Source organism: Giraffa tippelskirchi, chromosome 6 (assembly GCF_054371585.1).
Source record: "Giraffa tippelskirchi isolate mGirTip1 chromosome 6, T2T-mGirTip1v1.2.pri, whole genome shotgun sequence".
NCBI lineage: Eukaryota > Metazoa > Chordata > Mammalia > Artiodactyla > Giraffidae > Giraffa > Giraffa tippelskirchi.
Window position 1 is genome coordinate 39,979,484 of NC_137280.1, and position 25,913 is coordinate 40,005,396.

General features: G+C 38.1%; 1 protein-coding gene across 3 annotated transcripts in view; it reads right to left on the reverse strand.

Moving 5' to 3' along the window:
* The window catches only part of CRISPLD1 (cysteine rich secretory protein LCCL domain containing 1), a 54,194-nt gene that overhangs the window by 17,042 nt on the left and 11,239 nt on the right, over positions 1 to 25,913 (reverse strand). For all 3 annotated transcript variants that reach the window (XM_081501548.1, XM_081501549.1, XM_081501547.1), the window contains 4 exons: positions 4,546 to 4,664; positions 4,065 to 4,197; positions 2,803 to 2,918; positions 1,570 to 1,670 (listed from right to left, as the gene is read on the reverse strand). In XM_081501548.1, the coding sequence (XP_081357674.1) occupies positions 1,570 to 1,670; positions 2,803 to 2,918; positions 4,065 to 4,197; positions 4,546 to 4,664 (469 nt within the window). The remainder of the gene's footprint in view (positions 1 to 1,569; positions 1,671 to 2,802; positions 2,919 to 4,064; positions 4,198 to 4,545; positions 4,665 to 25,913) is intronic.

Below are 25,913 nucleotides of genomic sequence, written 5' to 3' on the forward strand. Positions count from 1 at the left end.
CATTGGAGTAAATAAAGCAGGTGAATAAACTTTTGAGCCCTTGATTCATTTATGCTACCATTTGGCTAATTTCAAATGGAATCATTTCTAAGCTTTCCTTGTATTTTAAAGTGAAATCAATGATTTGCTTTCATGATGACACCATGAAATCTATACAGTGATCTAAATGAAGTGGAGGCTTAGTGAATTTGCATTTCTTTTCTCAAATGAAATCATATTTTCAGGAGGATAATGCTTAAAATTTTCAAAAGAATCACATTTAAAATTCTCCTGAAGGGAATTCAGCCTAAGAAGGATTGACATTCCCTTGTTATTTATCACAATTATCAGTTTCCATGGAAAGGTTTCTATTGTAGAAGGAAATTCAATGTGCAGAAGGAAATTCAACATGCAGAAATTTAAATTTAACAATGGAAAATATGCAAACATTGAATTTAATATTTTTTTCCAGCCTGGCTTATATCAAGGGCTTGATGGGCACATTTTGAAAATGTGGTTATTTTCATGAATGTCCAAGAATTCAGAACCTAAAAAAAGGAAGTATGAATTCAGAGGAAAGTCAGCTTTAAAAAACATTGTGGTCACTGACAATGGAGCAAGCAGGTTGGAGGTTTGGGGGTAGAATGGATGGAAAACAGACTTGCACACAAAGAAAAATGTTTCCAGGAATTAAAAATGGCTCATATAACAGAGTGAAATATATGGTTACTTCTTGTCTACTTATTATACCTAATGAGCACTCAATCATTAAGAAAAAAAAGATCTCTCTCTGAGTACTGAAAAGTGGCTTCATTTACACATATTTTCTAATACATTTGGTCTGCATTAATCCTCATTTAGTCATCATTAAGAATAAAGTAGTACAAGAGAGTAAAAAATGTTCACTTGGATGCCCATTAAGAGCATGACCTTCACCAAGTTTTGTCAGGTAAGTTTTATCTTCATGTGCTACAAATAAGACAGCATGCGTTTACTTTATATTTACTTTTGAGGACGTCCATTGTATGCGAGACAGCACTTTTTACAACAGTTTTACAATACTATTTTAGGTATATATATATGTGCACATACATTGTTATTTTGGCATGAGAAATTATATACTCTGCAGTACAAAGCAGAGAATTAGTATAATTCATTGGGCATGGTTTAATAAGAGTCATGGATAGGTATTTAGGCAAAAATTTTTAAAGCACTTAAAATAAATTGTGTTAAATTGCTAAATCCTTAAAAAAAAAATGACATTCATGGAAGTAATTCTAGCCAACCCTATATCAAGATGGTTTTTAAGACTGTAAATATACTCGTCACTCTGGGATAATTTCAAAGTAGAATTAAGTGGTCACCTGAAGCAATCATGAAACTTTCCTTTAAATACAAATTAGTGTAATAGACTTACTAATGTTATAAATATTCTTAAAATATTTTAAATGATTTCTTCAAAATATTTGAAATAGAGCTCTGAAAACTTTTCATGTAATAATTAAATGTGCTTTTTGGCTTTTTAAACACAAATTAATGTGGAAGTTGGATTAAAATATAAATCAAACTGAATGTTACAACAGCACATACCTTTGTAGCACAGATTTTCTCTACAGCCTCCTCCAAAACTCGGTGGGCAAGCAGAACAGGGCCGCCCATGCTTGTAGGGGGCGTGGCCCCACCAGTTTCCCCTTAAAAAGATAATTCACTCCATTAAGTGGTAGTTTATTTTTCCTATTTTTGAGAAATCTTTATACCTCTTTCCACAGTGGCTGCACTAATTTACATTCCCAGCACCAGTGTACAAGAGTCCTCTTTCCTCTACATCCTCACCAACATTTGTTATTTGTATTCTTTTCATTAATACTATTTCAGTAATGATGCGAGACAGCGAAAGAGACACAGATGTAAAGAACAGACTTTTGGACTCTGTGGGAGAAGGCGAGGGCGGGATGATTTGAGAGAATAGCATTGAAACGTGTATATTATCATATGTGAAATAGAGCGCCAGTCCAGGTTCGATGCATGAGACAGGGTGCTCAGGGCCGGTGCACTGGGATGACCCTGAGGGATGGGATGGGGAGGGAGGTGGGAGGGGGGTTCAGGATGGGGAACACATGTACACCCATGGCTGATTCATGTGAATGTATGGCAAAAACCACCACAATATTGTAAAGAAATTAGCCTCCAATTAAAATTAAAAAAATTTTTTTTAAATAATAGTATTTCTGACAGATGTGAAGTGACATCTCATTGTTGCTAAGTTTAAACATACACTGCTATCCCATTCTTTTGAAACTATTCTAAATCATGTGCTATATATATTGTTAAGAACTACAAAATCAAACTTTTGCAAAACACTAACTTCTGCCACGGGATATTCATCTATTTTCCATTTTTCTTAGTAAAAAGAGATTTTTGACCTACATTTGCTGAAGTTTAGTTGTGTAATATTTTCAATGTAATTATTTGAAGGGTTTTTTACACAGGTGAAAATATATTTCTCGGCCTATAGTTTCCTACCTCTAATAAACCCAAATTATTAAATATTTAAACAATATAATAGTGCAATAAATAAAACTGAAGTCCTAAAAATATGATTAACATTACAAAGATCATATTTTCAATTTTCACATTCCTTTTAAGCACCAATTTTATCCATCAGGCAACCATAATTGTTGCCATATTAAGTAAACTGAGTTAAAAACAGTGCACTTGACTTCATAATACACACTGAAAATGAGAAAAAAAGTCAAGAATATAAAGTTATATCTACTTTGTTAAGAAATATTTACATATAAAAGCAGTGTTTCATCTACTTACTTTGGGGAATAATTGCACACCAGGTAAACAGCTTTGGGCCATATTTGCCCCCAGATGTTCATGTTATGGCACAAATTAATGGCACAGCCTATTCTGCTACTTGTTGCCCACACCACCTACATTAGAGGAGAGAAAAAAAGGCTCAGAGAAAGCAGGTTGAGATGAAATAAGACAACAACATATCTGAGAGAAAATGTACAGAAGTGAACTCGAGCACCAGCTGTTACCATTCAAAATGAAATGAGGCAATGTCCAAAAGGATATTTTTCTAGAGATTTTTGGGAGGTCCTTAATATAACTTAAAAAAAGAGAGAGAGAGATACATAATAACTCTGAAAGTGTAAGTGTTAGGTGCTCAGTTGTGTCCGACTCTGCGACCCCACGGACTGTAGCCCACCAGGCTCCTCTGTCCATAGGGATTCTCTGCAAGAATATTGGAGTGGGTAGCCATTCCCTTCTCCAATTTTCATATATAAAACATAAAAATCTTATTTATTACTAAATAATTCAAATGTTACACACCTTCACAAGCCTAAATGGCATATTATTTTTTTTTATGAAGAAACCTACCTAACAAAGGAGAGAAATTCTTATCTTAAAACAGAAAATACTGGAACAAAAGTTTAGGTATTCAAATTTCTCACATTTTAATATGTCACTGCCGATTAGGGAACCTCCTGCTGATCTTAATCTTGGACATGCTAAGGTATACACAAGCATTTGTCTGCTTTATATTCAGTAATAATCGGTCATAGAAAGTCTAGAAACTCAGATCTGTGGTGAGTTTTATCTAGTCAAATCTGCCATTAATTGGTTGATTTAGTAGTTTAGGACATATCCAATGGGAACCCTGAGAATTTTTGTAAAAAGATAAATGCTGCATGCATCAAATATACTGAATGTCATGGTAAATAAAACCATATTTTTATTTTTGGAAAATAAAAAATAATGACATCTGAATATAAAGATGGTAAATTTACTCCCATCTGCATTTATTGGGGCCATATTAAAGTATTTTAAATGTAAAATCACTGAAATAATATTTTTAAGGAAATGTCTATACATTTTTCTGATTATTATTGTTTATAAAAATTTATAAGCCTATTCTACATGCATTTATATATTTGTAACAGCCATACTAAATGATATAAGGAAGACAAATATTCAGTACTCTATAATTTCTCCTACAAAAAACAAACAAACAAAACTTTGTTAGTTTACCCAAATTCAGAGGAATAAAGTATAATACACCCCAGACATACCTGTGTATAATGAGTACATACAGGACCAGAACATCTGAATGGACAATACGGGTTACATTCATGTTCATATGGGTAGTTAAAGTCTCTTACTTCATCATACCATGCTTGCACATGAAAAGTTGGGGGCCTATATCTTTTTGAAAGAAAATAACCACAAAGATCAAGTAAGGTTGAAGAAAATATAAAACTAAATATTGCTGAAAACACTGATAAAATTTGGTAGAGAGGCAGTTCTGTGGAATTTATTAATATTAAACACTTTTGCAAATTACGTCACTAATACATCAATTACTGGAAACAAAAACACGTCTAGGATACTGCTGATCATTCTGGTATGATATTTATTTTTTCTTATTTGTCTTGGTGTGACTGCTTGTTTTCCTTTTAGGCACTAAGCCTTTGAAAACTTGCAATGATGAATTAGTAAGTATTTCATTTCAAACTCTTCTGTTTTCAGAAACAAAAAGATATTTTAAGCTACCTTCCCCAATGGGCTCCCAAATTCTGTCCAATTGACGGAAGCAAGCTTGCAGGTCCATGTTCCCACAAACAACTTTCAGCCCAGGATTCTGCAGACCTTTCCAGTTCTATATCCCACGTCTATGATTCAAAACAAAAACAAAATACAGACACAAAAAGATAACGTATATATAGAGTTCGGACATTTCTTTAGAATATAGAGTTAGTCAGTTACATTTTCTCCTTTCTGACTTCTTAGCAAAGTCAACATCTTAATCTGGGTTCTCTCCATCTCTCACCTAGATTTTTGCACTAGCCTCCTAATGAATCTCCTTTCACATCCCACATCTCTCCAATCTGCTCTGTAAGTGTTATGAATTGCCTATGTGGACACAAATACACTTAAGTGATTCCTCTGTCTAATCACATTGGACAAATCCCTGTACACATAAAGTCCAAATCCTTGGTTGCAAAGTTCCCTGTCATAAAACCTGTTATTCTTTGCTTTTGCTAGCATTGTTTCCTCTGCAGAACACATCCTTGTCCCAATTATTTGTCAGACAGACCCTTACTCTTATCACGATCCAACTTTATATAATACATTCTTGACATATTTTCATTTCTCTTAAACGTAAGCCACTTCCTCCTTTTTGTTAAAGCTTTGTTATACTCTTTGCCATGTACACTAGTGGTAAACAACCTGCCAGCCAACGCAGGAGACTTAAAGAGACATGGGTTCGATCCCAGGGTCGGTAAGATCCCTTGGAGAAGGGAATGGCAACCCACTCCAGCATTCCTGCCTGGAGAATCCCATGGACACTAGAATCTGGTGGGCTACAGTCCATGGGGTTGCAAAGAGTCAGACACAACTGAAGCGACTTAGCGTGGCACTGAGATGCTAGAATTCATCTGTATGTCTCTGTCACGGGACTGTGAGTTGCTTGGGGACAATTATTTAACTCATGTTGGTACCTTCAGCTTATTATCTATGTCTGTCATATGGACAAGGTGGTCAGTAAATGTTTGCTGCATAAATGAATGGTTAATGAATCTGAATCCTATAAACAGAAATGCATTTTTGTATGCAAAAAATTCAACAAGAGTGACCAATTCATACTTAAAAAATACTTGATAAAGAAACATTTACAATTACAAAATCATTACCAAAATAATTTCATATGTCCTGAGTTTAATATTCAGTTTGTTAATTTGAAAATCAGGCAGTATAGGAATGGGGTGGTAAAAACAAAGAATTTTCCAATATTGGGTTCAATACTCGCACAATTACAGGATTCTGGGCATGTTAGGAGGATAGAAAAATAGGCCTGGAACTAGAAATGAGGACACAACCTTAGGTGAAAGCAGTGAGACTGGAGAAAAGCAGACAGACTGAAATAATGTTTAGGAATTTAAATTCCTAGAAGTTGATGGATGACTAAAGGCAGGCAGTGAGGGAAAGAAAAAAAAAAAGGTGGACTGATGAGATTACCACACTGTGAGAAAGAAAAACAGAAAGAGAAATAGATTGTTGTACTAGCAGTGTATGTCTCTGCACTTCCATGCATATTTCAAGGCTGATGGGTGAGGTGTCTGTGATACACACAGTATATATGTCAAGTGGAGAGTGGAGACAGACGACTGGGGTTCTGGGGAAAGAAATATACTCCAAAGATACGAATTTTCAAGTTATTCACTCAGAGGTGAATTACTTCAAGAAGATGATACAAAATGAGAAAAAAAATGTAAAGAATACTCTGGGGTTATCAAAATTGAAAAGGAGAAAAAAAAATGTTTAAGTAAAATGAACAAGGAAAAGTGGAATCAGAAAGGCTAAGGGAAAACTGAAAGAGGATTCAATTATAAAAGGCACAGGACAAGAGATTCCAGGAATAAAGGGTGGGCAATTAAGCTCAAATGTTACATAGAAGTCGAAGAAGATGAGGTCTGCTCGGTACTAATTTATTATTAAGAGCAATTTGAGGGACTTCACTGCTGGTTCAGTGGTTAAGAAGCCACCTTGCAATGCAGGGGACCTGAGTCTGATCCTTGGCCAGGGAGCTGAGAACTCACATGAAAGTGTCAGTCACTCAGTCATCTCCCAGTCTTTGCAACCCCATGGACTGTAGCCTGCCAGGCTCCTCTGTCCTTGGAATTCTCCTGGCAAGAATACTGGAGTGGGTTGCTATTCCTTTTTCCAGGCAATCTTTCCCACCCAGGGATTGAACCTGGGTCTCCTGCATTGCAGGCAGATTCTTTACCATCTGAGCCACCAGGGAAGACTTTTTTTTTTTTTTTTACTATTTTAAAATCTGTTTATAGTACGTGGACAACTATCATACGGCATTCACCTTTTAAAGGATGCAAGAAACCTAACCATGATTATAGGTCAAAGGACAAGATACTAGAAAACAAAACAAAAGAAAAAAAAAGTATGTGTGAAGAAGGGAAGTTTCTTCATTCTATGTATAGTCTCCATATAATCTTACAACAAACATTCTTGCTAATTCAACTGTGGATCTGAAATACATAAAACCATGCTTTCAAAGCCAGAAAAAAAATGTATACAAAATTAGGATAATACTACATCTTTATTATCTACCAAAAACACACAAAAAAGTATATTTCCATGCCACTAAAAAATTAACAGCACAAAAGTATCTGGATTTCATAGAAAACTTGAATTTCACTTTGAATTAATATCAAATGTCCAAGATGACTGGTTTTGTGGTATAGACATCAGAAACGTATGCTATCAGTAAGAATCTATCAGGTAAACACTTTGCCAAATGTGAACATACTATTAATTAAATTCATTACTTAAATTAGACCTAATTTTATAACGTACAAATATGTAAATATTATGGAAGATGCAAAAGCGTAATTCAAATTGCTGTCATTATTCACCCAAACAAATTAGGCAAGAAACAAAGAATTTGGCTGAAGTCCCCAAAAATGAGCAAGATGCTGATTTCCCTTTGTATCCAGAAGGTCAGAGAGATAGTCATCTCTCAAAAGCAAGCTTACTTCTAGGTAGAGTTCCCTGGTAAGTAGGTTGTTCTTAAGAGACAAATTTCTGCCTTCAATCTTGAAATCAGGTTCTTGCGTAATATTTTAGTCATACTCATGGCTCAGCAATAAAGAATCCACCTGCCAATGCAGGGGTCAGGAAGACCCCCCTGGAGGAGGAAATGGCAACCCACTCAGGTATTCTTGCCTGGAAAATCCCTTGGACAGAGAAGCCTGGTGGGCTACAGTTCACGGGGTCGCAAAAGAATCGGACACGACTTAGCACCTAAACAGCACCACCACAGTGAAAATATATTTATCTATAGGTTTCTAATCTAGCAACAAAGCAACCTCATAAAGAGCACCCAGGCACAAGAAGAAAAACACAAACATTCCTAGATGGGGAAGGAAAAAAAAAAAAGGCCTTGAAACCATTGGAATGGTTTTAAAACACTCTTTCCACGAAGGGTGGAGTTGAATTCCCTCCCCTTTTCTTCAAGTTGAGTTAGATAATGGCTCCCTTCTAACAGACTAGCACTGTGAGATTTCCCCAGCTAGGTTAGGAAATAAAGCCTCTATCTGATTCTTTCTCTTTTAAGACACACATCTTCAAAGACCTGAATCAACAAATTAGGATTTCAGCTACCCAGAAGAGCTAGCTAAAAAAATAAGATGGAGAGACCACACAGAAACAGAGAGATGCAAGAGGAGTCCCCACGGTTTGTGTTTTCCTAGCCCAGACATGAGACTTGTAAGTTTGCCTGTCCAGGTCACTACAAACAGGTAAGAGACCCAGAAGAACCGCCCAGCTAAGGGAGTTCTTAAGGCCCTTATTCAAGGTCAATTTACTCTTGTGTTACACACAATTCTACAACCTTAGATGTCAGTTTTTCCTACAAAATTGATGGATTCTTTCTAGAGAAGATACACAACTATTTCCAAGTTCACAAATATGTTGTATATCCAAAGTTTTTTTTATATATCTGTTGTGTAGAAACTGGAATAAAATCTACAATATATCATTCAAATGCTTCAGGCTATGTTTTCTTACTTGTAAAATATGTCACTTGAGATAGAAGATAACTCAGGTTCCTTTAAGGACTAAAATTCAATTGTTGACTATATATTATGGACAAGTTGTTTTTACAGCACGACTTCTCTTCTATTTAGTCCATTAAAAATGGAGGTGGGGGACATCCCTGGTGATCCAGTAGTAAGATACCACCTTCCAATGCTGGGAGTGTGGGTTGATCCCTGGTTGGGAAACTAAGACCCCCACATGCTGCGGGCTGTGGCCAAAATTAAAAATAAATAAAACTCATTAAAAAATAATAAAATGGGGAACGGAGCATATCAAATTAACTATGATAATGCTAAAACAGGGACATACATTATTTTAATGCAAGAACTGAGGCAAAGGGCATGCAGCTAAAATTTGCTATCAATATTTAATAAATATTAGTGACAATTTTGGAAAAGACCCTGATGCTGGGAAGGATTGAGGGCAGGAGGAGAAGGGAACAACAGAGGATGAGATGGCTAGATGGCATCACCAACTCGATGGACATGAGTTTGGGTAAACTCCGAGAGTTGGTGACAGACAGGGCGGCCTGGCGTGCTGCAATTCATGGAGTCGAAAAGAGTCGGACACGACTGAGCGACTGAACTGAACTGAACTGAGTGACAATTTTGAAAGTAATCAATTTAAGAATCTAATCAAGCACTGCTATTTAGGATAAGTTCAATAATATGAATCAAGAACATTCTTAAAAAAAAAAATCACTGAAAATATAGTTGTCCTGGAAGAAATACTATCATATAACACGACAACAGCATGGAATATATATTTTTATGCTACAACGTAATATTTCAAGTTTGAAGACAGGCAATAATTCATACCCATCCCATTTAAATGCAGGTTACTCTCTATACCTTTCTATTTAAATTCAGGATTGTAAATTAAATCAAGATGGCCTAACCAGCTTCATTTTTTCTCTCTGAACTATTCACCCTGGACTAATTTAAAGCCAAGCCACACTTAAAATTACCATTTCTTTATAGAACGGGTACTTGAGGTGTGCAGAAATAAAAACCACTCTATTTTCCAACTACATGAATAAGCTGTTCCTTCTGAGAACATAGTAGAGTCTTCAATTTAAGTTTTATTACTAAAAGAAACATTTAGAATATTATTAACATACTTTGTCTCCGGGGTCATTTTTCAACCAGTTGAACATAGTGGCTCTATCATTTCCCGTGTGTATGTATATGAGAAACCTTAAACCTTGACAAAAGACTTTTAAAAGTAAACCATGAAATTTATAGTAGTTTCAGCACTAAAAGGGCTTCCTTGGTGGCTCAGACAGTAAAGAATTCGCCTGCAATGTGGGAGACCTGAGTTGAATCCCTGGGTTTGGAAGATCCCCTGGAGAAGGGAACGACTACCCACTCCATGATTCTTGCCTGGAGAATTCCATGGACAGAGGAGCCTGGCAGGCTCCAGTCCATGGGGCTGCAAAGAGTCAGATACAACTGAGTGACTTTCAATTCACTTCACTTCACTTCACTTTAACACTAAAACATGTGTTGTAAAATCTAAATATTATGTAGTTATCTAGACATATACCAAAAATTCCATTGACTGCTCTTCTTTGTGAAATTTGGTGAGCATACACAATTCATTCTCCTACCAGAACACCTGTTATGTTATTATAATAACAGTCAATGACAGCTACAAATCATTGAGGAGTATAGTTTTTAATAGAGTTAATATTGCTAGCTTACCAGAGGTTGTATCCTTATACATGAGGCAAAGACAGTCGTTAGTAATATAACTCTTTCTCTTTGATACTGACAATAGTTCCTCTCTTAAAAAGGATTCAGTTCAGTTCAGTTGCTCAGTTGCGTTAGACTCTTTGTGACCCCATGGACTGTAGCACACCAGGCTTCCCTGTCCATCACCAACTCCCAGAGCTTGCTCAAACTCATGTTCATCGAGTCGGTGATGCCATCCAACCATCTCATCCTCTGTCGTCCCCTTCTCCTCCCCCCCTTCAATCTTTCCCAACATCAGAGTCTTTTCTTTGCATCAGGTGGCCAAAGTATTGGAGTTTCAGCTTCAGCATCAATCCTTCCAATGAATACTCAGAACTGATTTTCTTTAGGATTGACTGGTTTGATCTCCTTGCAGTCCAAGGGACTCTCAAGAGTCTTCTCCAACACCACAGTTCAAAAGCATCAAATCTTTGTCGCTCAGCTTTCTTTATATAGTCCAACTCTCACATCCATATATGACTACTGGAAAAACCACAGCTTTGACTAGATGGACCTTTGTCAGCAAAGTAATGTTTCTGCTTTTTAATATGCTATCTAGGTTGGTCATAGTTTTTCTTCCAAGAAAGATTTTCAAATATATTTTCTTTACTATTGTACATTTATAGCTCTTTCCAGATTTGTTGCTGTTTAATCGCTAAGTAGTGTCCACTTTTACAACCCCATGGACAGTAGACTAACAGGCTCCTCTGTCCATGGGATTCTCCAGGCAAGAATACTGGAGTGGGTAGCCATTTCCTTTTTTAGCGGATCTTCCCAACCCAGGGATCAAACCAGCATCTCCATGATTGACATGCAGATTCTTTACCACTGAGCCACCTGGGAAGCCCATTTACGTAACCTTAAAATTCTTGTCCTGGAAATCACTGTCTTTTTGCAGTGTCAAAATTATTGTTGCAGTATATTAAACCAGAGTTGAAAGCAATGTTAATTAGTCACTAGGAATCTTCCTGCAGAGTGTTTTCTTATAATTGAGGCTTCAACATTATTAGTACAAAAACTAAAGAGAATAGTAGACTATTTTTCAAATAAAAGTCAAACATTAATTTGAACTTTTTGGTTAATTATTAGTACTAAAGATTGTATTAAAGCACATGGAGTAAAGTTTTGTGATATTATCTGCTTGATTTCTGTACTTAAGACTCCTCATACATAAATCCTCAAAGATGAGCGGTAGGTCAAGGAAATCAGAATTGAAAGAGACGCATGTGCCCAAATGTTCATTGCAGCACTGTTTACAATAGCTAGGACATGGAAGCAACCCAGATGTCCATCAGCAGACGAATGGATAAGAAAGCTGTGATACACATACACATGGAATATTACTCAGCTACTAAAAAGAACACATTTGAATCAGTTCTAATGAGGTGGATGAAACTGGAGCCTATTATACAGAGTGAGGTAAGTCAGAAAGAAAAACACCAATACAGGATATTAACGCATATAAATGGAATTTAGAAAGATGGTAAAGATGACCCTATATGCGAGACAGCAAAAGAGATACAGATATAAAGAACAGACTTTTGGACTCTGTGGGAGAAGGTGAGGGTGGGATGATTTGAGAGGAAGAGCATTGAAACATATATTACCATATGTGAAATACATGACCAGTCCAAGTCTGATGCATGCAACAGGGCACTCAAAGCAGATGCACCAGGATTACCCTAAGGGATGGGATGGGGAAGAAGGTGGGATGGGGGTTCAGGACGGGAGACACGTAGCTGATTCAAGTCAATGTATGATTTGCAAAATCTACCACAATACTGTAAAGTAATTAGCCTCCAATTAAAATAAATAAATTAATTTTTTTAAAAAAGGATGAGTGGTAGGGATGGAGATGACAAGACATCTCTTTATCCACAAAGATACTGATGAGCACTTCCTGGTGACGGTATCATAATTGTCTACTAAAGGAAATATTCTAAATGACACTGAAAATGTAAGTAGTTTATTTCATACATTGGGTTGGCCAAAAAGTTTGTTCAGGTTTTTCCATAAGATGTTACAGAAAAAATCCAGACAAACTTTTTGGCCAACTCAATAGTTTAGATTCACCAATGAAAAAAACATTATGCGTAAACAAAGAAATTTTAATAGGAAATTGACCAGCATGGTCTGACACCTTTAAATGCACACAGAAATAATTAATTGACTGGAACCTCTCAGTAGTTTAGTAACTGTTTAATGTCATTCTAAGCAGGGAGAAATATGACTGCAAGATTTTCTACCATTCTAGAAAACCCCATCTAAGTGGCTGAAGCTATGATAAGTCTTTTCGAAGATATGCTGAGACATGAAAAGACATAAATCTTTTCGAAGATATTCTTGTCTGGAAAATCGATGGACAGAGGAGCCTGGTGGGCTATAGTCCATTGGGTCACAAAGAGTCGGACACAAGTGAGCACACACGCTGAGAAAAATATCTTTAAATAGTTAAGATAAACATTTACTCAAAAAGATTTTTAAATAGAAAGCAATGTTGTAATTTTCTACTCAAAAGAGTATGTAAATCATCTAGAAATAATGTTTTAGTTCATTATAACTTTTGACAAAATTGATACAGCTTTACTGGGTTTTCAGTTCAGTCGCTCAGTCATGTCCGACTCTCTGCGACCCCATGAATTGCAGCACGCCAGGCCTCTCTGTCCATCACCAACTCCCAGAGTCTACCCAAATCCATGTTCATCGAGTCGGTGATGCCATCCAACCATCTCATCCTCCTTCGTCCCCTTCTCCTCCCGCCCCCAATCCTACCCAGCATTAGGGTCTTTTCCAATGAGTCAACCCTTCGCATGAGGTGGCCAAAGTATTGGAGCTTCAGCTTCAACATCAGACCTTCCAATGAACACCCAGGATTGATCTCTTTTAGGATGGATTAATTGGATCTCCTTGGAGTCCAAGAAACTCTCAAGAGTCTTCTCCAACACCACAGTTCAAAAGCATCAATTCTGCGGCGCTCAGCTTTCTTCACCGTCCAACTCTCACATCCATACATGACCACTGGAAAAACCATAGTCTTGACTAGAGAGACTTTTGTTGGCAAAGTAATGTCTCTGCTTTTAAATATGCTATCTAGGTTGGCCATAACCTTCCTTCCAAGGAGTAAGCGTCTTTTAATTTCATGGCTGCAGTCACCATCAGCAGTGATTCTGGAGCCCAAAAAAGTAAAGTCTGACACTGTTTCCACTGTTTCCCCATCTATTTCCCATGGAGTGATGGGACCAGTTGCCATGATCTTAGTTTTCTGAACGTTGAGCTTTAAGCCAACTTTTTCACTCTCCTCCTTCACCTTCATCAAGAGGCTCTTTAGTTCTTCTTCACTTTCTGCCATAGTGGTGGTGTCATCTGCATATCAGGTTATTGATATCTCTCCCGGCAATCTTGATTCCAGCTTGTGTTTCTTCCAGCCCAGCGTTTCTCATGATGTACTCTGCATATAAGTTAAATAAGCAGGGTGACAATATACAGCCTTGACGGACTCCTTTTCCTATTTGGAACCAGTCTGTTGTTCCATGTCCAGTTCTAACTGTTGCTTCCTGACCTGCATACAGGTTTCTCAAGAGACAGGTCAGATGGTCTGGTATTCCCATCTCTTTCAGAATTTTCCACAGTTTATTGTGATCCACACAGTCAAAGGCTTTGGCATAGTCAATAAAGTAGAAATAGATGTTTTTCTGGAACTCTCTTTCTTTTTCGATGATCCAGCGGATATTGGCAATTTGATCTCTGGTTCCTCTGCCTTTTCTAAAACCAGCTTGAACATCTGGAAGTTCACGGTTCACGTATTGCTGAAGCCTGGCTTGGAGAACTTTGAGCATTACTTTACTAGCATGTGAGATGAGTGCAATTGTGCGGTAGTTTGAGCATTCTTTGGCATTGCCTTTCTTTGGGATTGGAACGAAGACTGACCTCTTCCAGTCCTGTGGCCACTGCTGAGTTTCCCAAATTTGCTGGCATATCGAGTGCAGCACTTTCACAGCATCACCTTTGAGGATTTGAAATAGCTCAACTGGAATTCCATCACCTCCACTAGCTTTGTTCGTAGTGATGCTTTCTAAGGCCCACTTGACTTCACATTCCAAGATGTCTGGCTCTAGGTGAGTGATCACACCATTGTGATTATCTGGGTCGTGAAGATCTTTTTTGTACAGTTCTTCTGTGTATTCTTGCCACCTCTTCTTAATATCTTCTGCTTCTGTTAGGTCCATACCATTTCTGTCCTTTATCGAGGCTATCTTTGCGTGAAATGTTCCCTTGGTATCTCTAATTTTCTTGAAGAGGTCTCTAGTCTTTCCCAATCTGTTGTTTTCCTCTATTTGTTTGCACTGATCACTGAGGAAGGCTTTCTTATCTCTCCTTGCTATTCTTTGGAACTCTGCATTCAGATGAGAATATCTTTCCTTTTCTCCTTTGCTTTTCGCTTCTCTTCTCTTCCCAGCTATCTGTAAGGCCTCCTCAGACAGCCATTTTGCTTTTTTCCATTTCTTTTCCATGGGGATTTTCTTGATCCCTGTCTCCTGTACAATGTCACGAACCTCTGTCCATAGTTCATCAGGCATTCTGTCTATCAGGTCTAGTCCCTTAAATCTATTTGTCACTTCCACTGTATACTCATAAGGGATTTGATTTAGGTCATACTTGAATGGTATAATGGTTTTCCCTACTTTCTTCAGATCATGAACTGGGTTTTCAAGACAAATGCAAAAAAAAAAAAAAAAATGGTCCTTGACTATCTTACTTATTCAAGGACCGGTGGGCTGCCGTCTATGGGGTCGCACAGAGTCGGACACGACTGAAGCGACTTAGCAGCAGCAGCAACACTAGTCCATGACACAATATGCAGTTTGAAAGTATGGACTTTTAAAATATGCATTGCTGTCCGGCAAAGTAACATCAAAGCACAATAGTGTTTGAAAATGCAGTTACGCTGGACATCTAGATCTTGGCTGAAAGCTCTGGTCTTATATTCCTATTGAAAACTATAAATTACAATGAGAATATTTAAAAATATATATGTAAGTACTTGCAGTAAAATTTGAAAATGAATTCCACGAACATCTGTCTTTTTTAGGTGTAATTACCTGCATACAGAAAACTACCCTCTTACCTCTAACCCTACCTCAGTTCTGGATTAGGAAATGGCAAGCCACTCGAGAATTCTTGCCTGGCAAATCCACGGACAGAGGAGCCTGGCGGGCTATAGTTCACGGGGTCTTAAAGAGTTGGACAAATGACGGAGCACACACGCATGCACACATACACCTCAGTTCTGAGCAGTCATTGGCTGTCAGAAGAAATGATACCATTCTAGCTTCCAATATATTGAAAATAACTGTGAGTACTGAAAACCTTCTTTCCCTAGTGCTACATCTTCTAGTCACATGCAAGCAAGATCGTTAGTGATGAGTTCCTTTCCATTTCTTATACAGACAGAGATAAAATTAAGCTCGCACTTGTTCCAATTACTCAAACTCAGGTTAAAATTAAAATACATGATATACCCTGGAAGAGTCTTCTTCCCATTTAAATTGTCTATTTTCAAATGTATCTGATTATGTCAAGTTTGGCTTCTGTTTCCTCGTCTGTGACATTAGTCAGCTGCAGTAAGTCTCTTCAATTTCTTTTGGCTTTAAAATTCTATTATTTTGTATTTACAGTCTCTTCTAGAGTGTGCTGTATGGTTTGTAGAATCCCATAAAATCTTTCAAATATAAAATAGTATTTCTGATAACAATAAAAGCTATTTCTTAACTAAGAAGCAAAAGTTGATTTGTGATTTTCAAGACTTCAAAGCCAAAGTGTTAGTTGCTCAGTCAAGTCTGACTCTTTGTGACCCCATAGACTATAGCTCACCAGGCTCCTCTGTCCCTGGGATTCTACAAGCAAGAATACTATAGTGGGTTGCCATGCCCTTTTTCAGGGGATCTTCCCAACCCAGGGATCAAACATGGGTCTCCTGCATTGTAGGCAGATTCTCTACCATGTGAGCCTCCATAGAAGCCTAATTATGATTCTAGAGAACTGTTTCTGAATCATCGCTATTAGATAAAGTTTTAATACTGTGCCAAACAGAGAACTACAACCGAAAACCTTCAGTAAAACTTCCCAGTACAACTTCAACGTAACTGAGTAAGACAAGAAGTTATTCTCAATAAACAGTTAACACCAGGTATCTCTTCAGCTTAGTCCTGAAAACTCAACGATAAATCTTCGAAGTAAGGCACAGACTTTCACATGTAATTTTTCTACACAGCTAAAAGGATGATCAGGATTTTCTAGCCAGCTCATGAATGTACAAGCAGTTGAAGAAAATCAAAAACATATAGAGCTATCTCTTTCTAAACACCACCTTTAAAAGATAATTCTCATCCTGGCCCTTCTGGAAAAACAGGTTTATAAATATCCATCATATGTCAAAACATAAATCCCTCTCAAACAACTGTTGTGTTTTCTATTTACATCAGAAAGTGCAATCCCAAAATCTGATGGAATAAGCTGTTAATGTGATCTGCTCAATAGCAATTAACTGGAGCTCTAGGAAAGAACTTGTTTTTCCATGGAAGTAACACATTTGACAGTTCACAATGCTTCAGCTTCAAATTCCGAAAATAATGCCTCATTATAAAATCTTAGCCACCTTCTTTTCTCCCTGATGGTGGTATTATCAGAACTACAATGAAGAGCCAGACATCAAGGAGATTAATCAATCATTCAATCAATGCTAAAAGAGCCTATGAGGTTTTTGTGACAAAGTCCTCTGGTACAAAAAGCACTTGGAAAACAGTACATTCCTTACAACTTGGAAATTACCTCAGGTGTTTTAACTCCTGTGCTTCACCTGCTTTGAAAAGACTTTGTAGTCACAGGGAAAATGCATGAGGTTCAGATTTCAAAGGGAACACCTGTGTTTCTGGACAGAGAGGCTTTGCCAGGTACTGAGAAAATAGCAGCATCACCCCAGGGCAAGGCACATATAAGGGTCTCCTGGAAATGACAGAGATGTGAGGCAAATGTGGCAGTGTTTTACCTAAAATCTACTTCCAAACAAAGCCTTGGGAGTCTTAGCAAAGGAGCGAGCGACTTAATGATTGAGGAAACTGCCTCTTCAGTTTACTAAAATTAAAATAATTTTTGGAATGAAAATTTCATGTGTGGATGAACTCACAAGATCATTTTAGTTACACCCACTGTTTTGATATTATACAGACAGACTGAACCCATGATGTAAGGCAGATTGTCCTTGTGACGCCGCAGAGCCATGAAATCAACAAAATCCTTACCTTTCTCCAGAATGTCTGCTCATTCGCATCTCATCTCCATGCCTAGGCTCTCCCAAATCTGGCTATAACTTACTTACCTACCTTACTTACCACCCACCCTTCTCAACCTGAGCTGACACTACTGCTGACTCTACTGGAACATTAAAATGCCTGTACATCAACAGGAGATCTTGTTAAAATTCAGATTCTGACTCAATAGGTCAGGAGAGAAATCCACGTTATGACATTTCTAACAGAAGCACACACTGAATATCCATACTTCAAGAAGCAAGATTCTAGTACCTGTCCATTCATATCTCTCGGCCACTGAATCCATCAGAAATTTTCCCCTACGAGACTGTTCTTTCTTCCCTCCCCTCCTTGGTTATTTAAACTTTATCCTTTTACCAAAGTCCTGTTAACAGTCTCTCTCCTCTTGGAAGTCATTTCAACCACAATACGTATTCTTCTCTGAATCGTCTTATTAAAGACAACAATCTCTATGTGTTCTCCGACATCTGCTTCTACTTTGGATTTCAATTCTCAAAGCAGAATTTTAAATCAAAAACTGTCTCATACTTTTTCTGTGTTTTCCATGTCGCCTAATATAAAACTTGGCATACAATATATTGCTAGTATGTACTCATCAATTTCCTCTAGCCTCAACTGGCCTGGCCTGGGCAATAACTTGGATCACAAATACAGGAACCTAGATACCCTGCATCAAACACACTAGTGTGCTATGAAATCGGGTGAAAGGGTATTCATGATGCTGCTGTTGTTTATTAGCTAAATCGTGTCTTAGCTATTAGCCAAGTCTTTTTGCAATCCTCTGTACTGTAGCCCTCTAGGCTCCTCTGTCATGGGATTTCCCAGGCAAGAATTGGAGTGGATTGCCATTTCCTTCTCCAGGGGATCTTCCCACCCAGCGATCAAATTCTTCTCTTCTGCATTGGCAGGTGGATTCTTTATCAATGAGCCACCAGGGAAGCCCAACTCATGATGTACCTAGGCTAGGCTAAAGATAAATTTTTGAATAGTTGAACATGGATTATTTTCGTAAAGGCCATATCTTTTTACTGACTTTGTGATAAATTCAAGGCTATAATGCTTTCATTGTTTTTGTTGCCATTTAAGAGAGAAGTTGTTAATCTTTAAGACTATATTTAAGAGATCTCAGTATTAAAGGAAATCCTTTAGTAATTGAGAAAGTACAATACCATCTATCAGTTCTCTAAGTCTTGATCTATTAATATTCCAAAATCACTGCAGATGATGACTGCAGCCATGAAATTAAAAAGACCCTTGCTCCTTGGAAGAAAAGTTATGACCAACCTAGACAGCATATTAAAACTAACAGCATTTCCTTGTTGAAACAGAATTAATCAAATCCTTTTTCATGCCACCCATTTTAGAATCACTGTTGAAAATCTTGTCATCTTTTTACTTTTTTATTCATTCCATTTTTCCCCTTTCAATTAACATAAATGGAGCTTAGAGTATGTGTCAGCCTCTCAGCTGAGGAAATGCAAAAACTACTAAAGCACAGTTCCTTACCACAAAGGAAGGTAAGGCAAGAGAAAGAGACAAGGATGTAAATACCAGAGGCAGAGACAGGTAGGAAATGCTGTAGAAGCCAAGGAACCGGGGTTAGAGTGTACCTAACTTTGGATAGGGAGGGTTAGACAAAAAAGCAGATTAGTCTTTAGGTGAGTCTTGAAGGAAGAGGAGAAATTCACTGGAGAGAAAACAAGATGCACGTAAGTCATTCCAGCATCTGCAAAAGCTTGGCAAGATGCCTACAGCCTAAAAAGCCCAAGGTATATGGAATAACGATGCAGATGCTTTTATGAAAGAGCACTGCTTTTCATTTGTTTAGATGTATTCACTGCATTCACCAAACTCAAGTAACAAAACTCTTCTCTCAGCCTTTTCTTTCTAAACAGGAGTTCTGAGGTTCTTACTTCATCTGCATTCGAAAGCCTCCCCTCCCCCACTTCTTTCTTGTTTGGCTTTAGTTTCCTGTCTCTGGACAACACCTTATCTCACTACAGGTTTTTTTGAGCCTATCAATCAATCATTCAATATTTCAGATTTGGATTTGCCATGTCTTGAGCAAACACAGTTTTATATTTTATTCCTAGCACCTTTATTGGATTGTCTCCTGTTTAGATAAGGTTACCTGAACTGTTTGAGTTCCAACAGCAACACAAAGGGGAGAGTTATAAAAAGTAACTCCCATGCTCATTCTTGGGTCTTATCTAATAGCTCATTATCTGATCTAGCTGACCTTTTCTACACCCCCACCCCTCACCTCTGTTCTTGCTCACTTCTAAATTCTACTTCCTTCCTTCTCATTCATGTGACTTTTTAAATTTATCCTGTCATTGACTGCACTTCTGTTTTCACTATCCCACAGAACTGTGCCATTAACTAATTTTGAGATTCCATTTTCCATCACTCCTCCAAGTAGATAGATTCAAACAGTGAGTCTTGGGAAAGCTTATTGTTTAAGCTTCTCTATCTTTTTGGTTTCTAAGCACTTCATGAAAGGGAGTGATTTCTATTTGCCTGCACTAATAAGAGTTGCTACCTTAGAAAAAGGAGAAGGTGAATGTGAGAGTTGAGGTGAAGAAGGATCTGGATCCTAGAGTCCATTTTTAATGTCTTTTTTTAGACCTCCCTTCCTCTAGACAGCCTCAAGCTTTCTACTCAGAGTTCCATGCCCAGTGGCTGTGGGACTGCCACAGTGGCTGCCCACATCACCTGGGAGCTTGTTAGGAATGCAGAATATCGGGGGCCACCCAGACCTCCTAAATCATCATCTGCATGTTAACAAGATTCCCAGGGAATTCATATGCACAGTAAAGCTTGAGTGACACTGGACTAAAGCACCCTGATTTCTATTCCCCAAATCATACCTAGCTGCTTTTTCATGAAAAACATTTTTGCTACCCTTAATTTTCTGGTGATTGACTTTAAATTTTTCTTTGATTAAACACTTAAAACATAAAACCTGTCTAGCCTATTAAATAGTGTCCATGTTCATATTTTGCCTTTGTGGTTTATGAGCTTCTAGTAAAGAAAATCTGTTGCCTTTTTCATAATAAGCTATTAAGAAAAAGTTGACTTAGTTAACTTAATTGCATTTTATTGATTCTGCTAATCAGTTAAAAAGAAAAAGTAAGATTCATTGGCTTATAGTTCTAGGTTCTTATATTAAACTCACCAGTTTAATAACCACCCACTAATCCAAGTCACATATCTGGGTCATTCCCATAATTTATTTTTTGGAGTTCCCATAAAATTAGTTGTATTTAACCTCCAGTCTGCAATTTGAACCTCAAACACATTATGTGGTCTGTATCTGCACTTGATTTGTATTACAGAATATCTGAACACTTTAAAAACCAACCCCCTTCTCCCACCCTGGCTAACATGACTTTAATCTCATTCACATCTCCAGGAGCTGCCTAGTCAAGTGCCCTCAGAGGTCAAGCAGGTGACACCACATGAAATGGCTGTAAAGAGTGGTGTGACCTATGGCAAACCAGAGAAATTATTACTTTAAATCTTCCTGCTTTTTAGAAATACTTGACTACTACATATGATAGGAATACATACTATAGTAAACTTCTTCCCTATCAGATTTTGTAACTTAAAGCATAGTGAAACAAATGAACACAAAGTACCTCAAAATATCTCATGCATTTGACTCCACAGAGATCTTTATGTAATAACCCCCAAAATACCTTTTCATAATATCCCATCCTCACACCGCTCCATTCCTGCCCTCTCAATCTCAGCTGACAATCTTGCTCCATACTTCACTGGGAAAAACAGAATTATTCATATGAAAATTCTTTTTCCACTAAATACACCAAATGTACCTACAGCCTCAGCCCTTCCTGTCAGAAGAAAAAAACTGACTCTGCAGTTATATTTTCTCCCTCCCATGTCAAGTGCTTTTACAATTTGTGCGTTTCCATCAACTTCCAAGCACACTCTTTAAAAAACAAACCAAAAACATTGCCATATACTCATGTAGTGCTAGCTGATTCCATTTCTCAAATCGTTCTCAGCTTTCTTTGCTTATTTCTCCTTTCTGCTCTACCTCTATATTGCTGGGCCATGGCTCAATTTAAAGCATTCAACTTTCATCCATAAAAATCTTCTTGGATGGTTTTATTCAGTCAGTTAAGATGGTTCTTAACAGCATCTATACATCATTTCCAGACTTTTATCTCAAGTCCCACTTCTCCACTGATCATTAAACTCAGCTGAGGATGACAAGGCAATGCAAAATAAGCATTGCCTAAAGGAAACCCCTGATATCATCCTTACCTTCTCTTGTTTCTCTTCCTGTCTCAGTAAATGCTTCAATTATCCGTCAATATGCTTAAGTAAGCATATTGGGCTTCCCTGATAGCTCAGTTGGTAAAGAATCCGCCTGCAATGCAGGAGACCCCAGTTCGATTCCTGGGTTGGGAAGATCCGTGGAGAAGGGACAGGCTGCCCACAGCATTCTTCGGCTTCCCTTGTGGCCTAGCTGGTAAAGAATCCGCCTGCAATGCAGGAGATCTGGGTTCCATCCCTGGGCTGGGAAGATCCCCTGGAGAAAGGAAAGGCTACCCACTCCAGAATTCTGGCCTAGAGAATTCCATGGACTATACAGTCCATGGGATCACAGAGTCGGACACGACTGAGCAACTTTCACTTTCATTTTTATGCTTAAGTAAAAATCTTAAAAAAGCCCTCCTTATCTTTCACCCTTCATATTAAATTTATCAAAAAAAACCATCAGCAATGCTATCTAAACAGACCTAAAACCACCCACCTCTCTCTGTCTTTACTACTGTCACCCTGGTCCCAGTCATCATTGACTCTCATTAGAATATACCAGTGGCTTCCTACCTATCTCTCTGTACTTTCACTGTGAATCCTCCTGCAACCTGTTCCCCAAGGCACAGAGTAATTATATAAAACTAGAAATAAGACCAGGTCAGTCCCTTGCCCGGAGAAGGCAATGGCACCCCACTCCAGTACTCTTGCCTGGAAAATCCCATGGATGGAGGAGCCTGGTAGGCTGCAGTCCATGGGGTCGCTAAGAGTCGGACACAACTGAGCGACTTCACTTTCACTTTTCCATTTCATGCACTGGAGAAGGAAATGGCAACCCACTCCAGTATTCTTGCCTGGAGAATCCCAGGGACGGCGGAGCCTGGTGGGCTGCCGTCTATGGGGTCGCACAGAGTCGGACACGACTGAAGCAGCTTAGCAGCAGCAGCAGCAGCAGCAGTCCCTTGCCAGGATTTTCCAATGGCTTGTAATTTTCCTAGACATAAAATCCAATCTTATCTTCACCAATATGGCCAAAGAGGAATTCTGGCCCCTGTTTATATGTCTATTTTATTTTCTAACACTTTCCTCACTATTGAATACAATTCAGCCATCCTAGCCTTCTTTGTGGTCCCTGAAGACCCCCACCTCATTTCTGACTTAAAGACCTTTTACCTGATATTCCTTCTGCCTAGATTTCTAGTTTGTTCAGTTGACTCATTATTCTAATTTAGCTCTCAGCTCAAAAGTCATTAATTTAGAGAGGTCTTCCCCAAATACTCAATATGTTAGCTCCACCTCTATCATGCATGCATGCTAAGTCATTCAGTCATATCCGATTCTGTGCAACCCTACGGACTGTACCCTGCCAGCCTCCTCTATCCATGTGATTCTCCAGACAAGAATACTAGAAAGTGTTGCCATGTCCTCCTCCAGAGGAGCTTCCTGACCCAGGGATTGAACCTATGTCTTCTTATGTCTCCTGCATTGGCATAGCGCCACCTCGGAAGCCCCCACCTCTATCATGCTCCATCATCTCACTTTGCTTATTTTCATTAACTTGTTGAACTTTTTATACATGAATATATTCCTTAGCATCAAAAACAGTGCCTGGTGCAAAAATGCTCAATCAGTATTTGTTGAATTAAATTCTTTGTAAATCACAAATTTATCAATTAGAATAAAAAAATTGTTTTAATCAATTACAAATGCCTTTCTGTACCGTCTTGAAATTATGAAGGCAACAGATACTTAGGAAAATAAAGAAAGGGTTACTTAAACATGCTTACTGTTATACCTTCACCAGACAATTCACTACCATTTGAATTTTCACATTTTCTTCCAATGAACTAAATATTTTATGTAATATATGCATATATTGTGTTTATGGGGTTCTCGAAAAGAGTCAGACACAACTTAGCGACTTAACAACAACAATGTATATATTATACATGACAACATATAAAACTATAAAATGCTAGTTTTATAAACTTAAATTCAATTAGTAAAATCATTAAAAAGATGAGAATTTAAAATTTAAATCCTATATAATTACTTGATTGTATAAATTCCCAAGATAAGTATGTGAGAGAACACAGCTGAACAATAGCAAAGAATGTTCTTGAACTAAATGTCATTCTTAATGTGATTATAAATGATTATAAATGACCATGTTTCTTTTAATGAAGGCATCCGGTAAAGGTAACTATGAAACAATTAAGCAAAGAAACTGCATTTCCCTGACTATAATTATAAATTTGGGATATGTTCCCAAATTGACTTACCTCTTCTAAAGCTAAGTTGAAAACTTTGGGTTAGAAAAGAGTTAAGGCTGCAGATACCACGTGGCCCAGAGGCGACAGTTCATGTTTGATGAATGAGTGGGTGAACAAGCTTGATCATTTCTCCCATCCATTCTTCCCTGAACCATCCTTGGACTACTATGACGATACCCAAACTGTTTTATGAGACCTCTGATATAGCCTCCATATCTCAAAATTCAAGGGTCCTCATTTTACTTGATCTTTATAAGCAACATTTAACAGAGTTGATCATCCTTTCTGCCTTTCTTCATTTGACTTCAGGACATCTTACTTCCCTGTTTTTTTTCCTAATTCTCAACTCCATTTGCTGTTCCTCCTCTCCTTCCCTAACTACACTGTTAAGTATGTCGTGGGCTCACTTTGTGAATATCTCTTCCTTCTATGGTGGCTCAGACAGTAAAGAATCCGCCTGCAGTGCAGGAGACCTGGGTTCAATCCCTGGGTTGGGAAGATCCCCTGGAGGAGGGCATGGCAACACACTCTAGTATTCTTGCCTAGAGAATCCCCATGAACAGATGTACCTGGCAAGTTGCAACTCATGGGGTTGCAAAGAGTCAGACGTGACTGAGCAACCAAGCACAGCTTCCTTCTGTACTCATTCCCCTGATGATTTCATCTCTCCTGTGGCTTTAACATCATCTAAATTCTGATGAATCCTAACCTTATGGTTCAGATTAGACCACATACATCGAGTTGCACACATGAAAAATTCACTTGGATGTTTAAGGGAAATCTTAAGTTTAATTTATCCAAAACTGAGCTCCAGCTTTCTCTACCAAAAGCTTGGTCAAGCCACATTCTTCCACATCTTAAAAAATGGTAACGCCAATATTTCCCAGTTTCTCAGGCAAAATCTTTACAGCTATACTGAGGATCCAAAATATGTCTATGTTACCTCCAAGATGGAATCAAATCCCAGGGACATACCCCACAATTGTGCAATGGGTGTTTAATGAACAGGAACTACGTCACTGTCCCTTTCTGCTAAAGTTCTCACTTCCTCTTGCTTTTAGAGGGAACGGGAGAGTAGAGTGGAGATGGGGGCAGACCATGTGGGAAAATAGCAAGCATCGGTACCCTGGGAAGTAAGGAGACAAAGTTTGTTTCCATCTCTTCTCCACTCTTGGATTTGGGTGGGTGAAATGGCAACAGGTAACCTGCGGATTTCCAGAATCTCTGTAACCATTCCAGAAGTCAGGACAAGTTGAAATTTCCTCATTTATTTTTTTTCTTTCCTTTTTTTCCCCATTGATATTTAAACCAGGATGGAAAGTAACACCAGTGTTGAAAACCTGCAGTCAGGGCTCAGGTGGATTTAGACACTGCACTAGATGTGGGAACTCGGCTGCCCGGCTGGCCAAGCCAATTGCATAAGTCTTGCAGCAAGGCTTCCTTGAATTTATCAATGTTGATGTCATGACTGCAAATGAGATTTAGTGTGGATTCACACTATACCACTTCTCATCACCTTCAAGGCTACCATCCCACTCCTAGCCACCATCAACTGCTGGACTGATTACTGCAATAGCCTTGAATCCCTGCCCATATTATGGCCCCACCTCCCACCACTTAAAGTCTCTTCTCAACAAATTCAAATTGATTCTGAGTTAGTATAAGTATTAATAAGATCA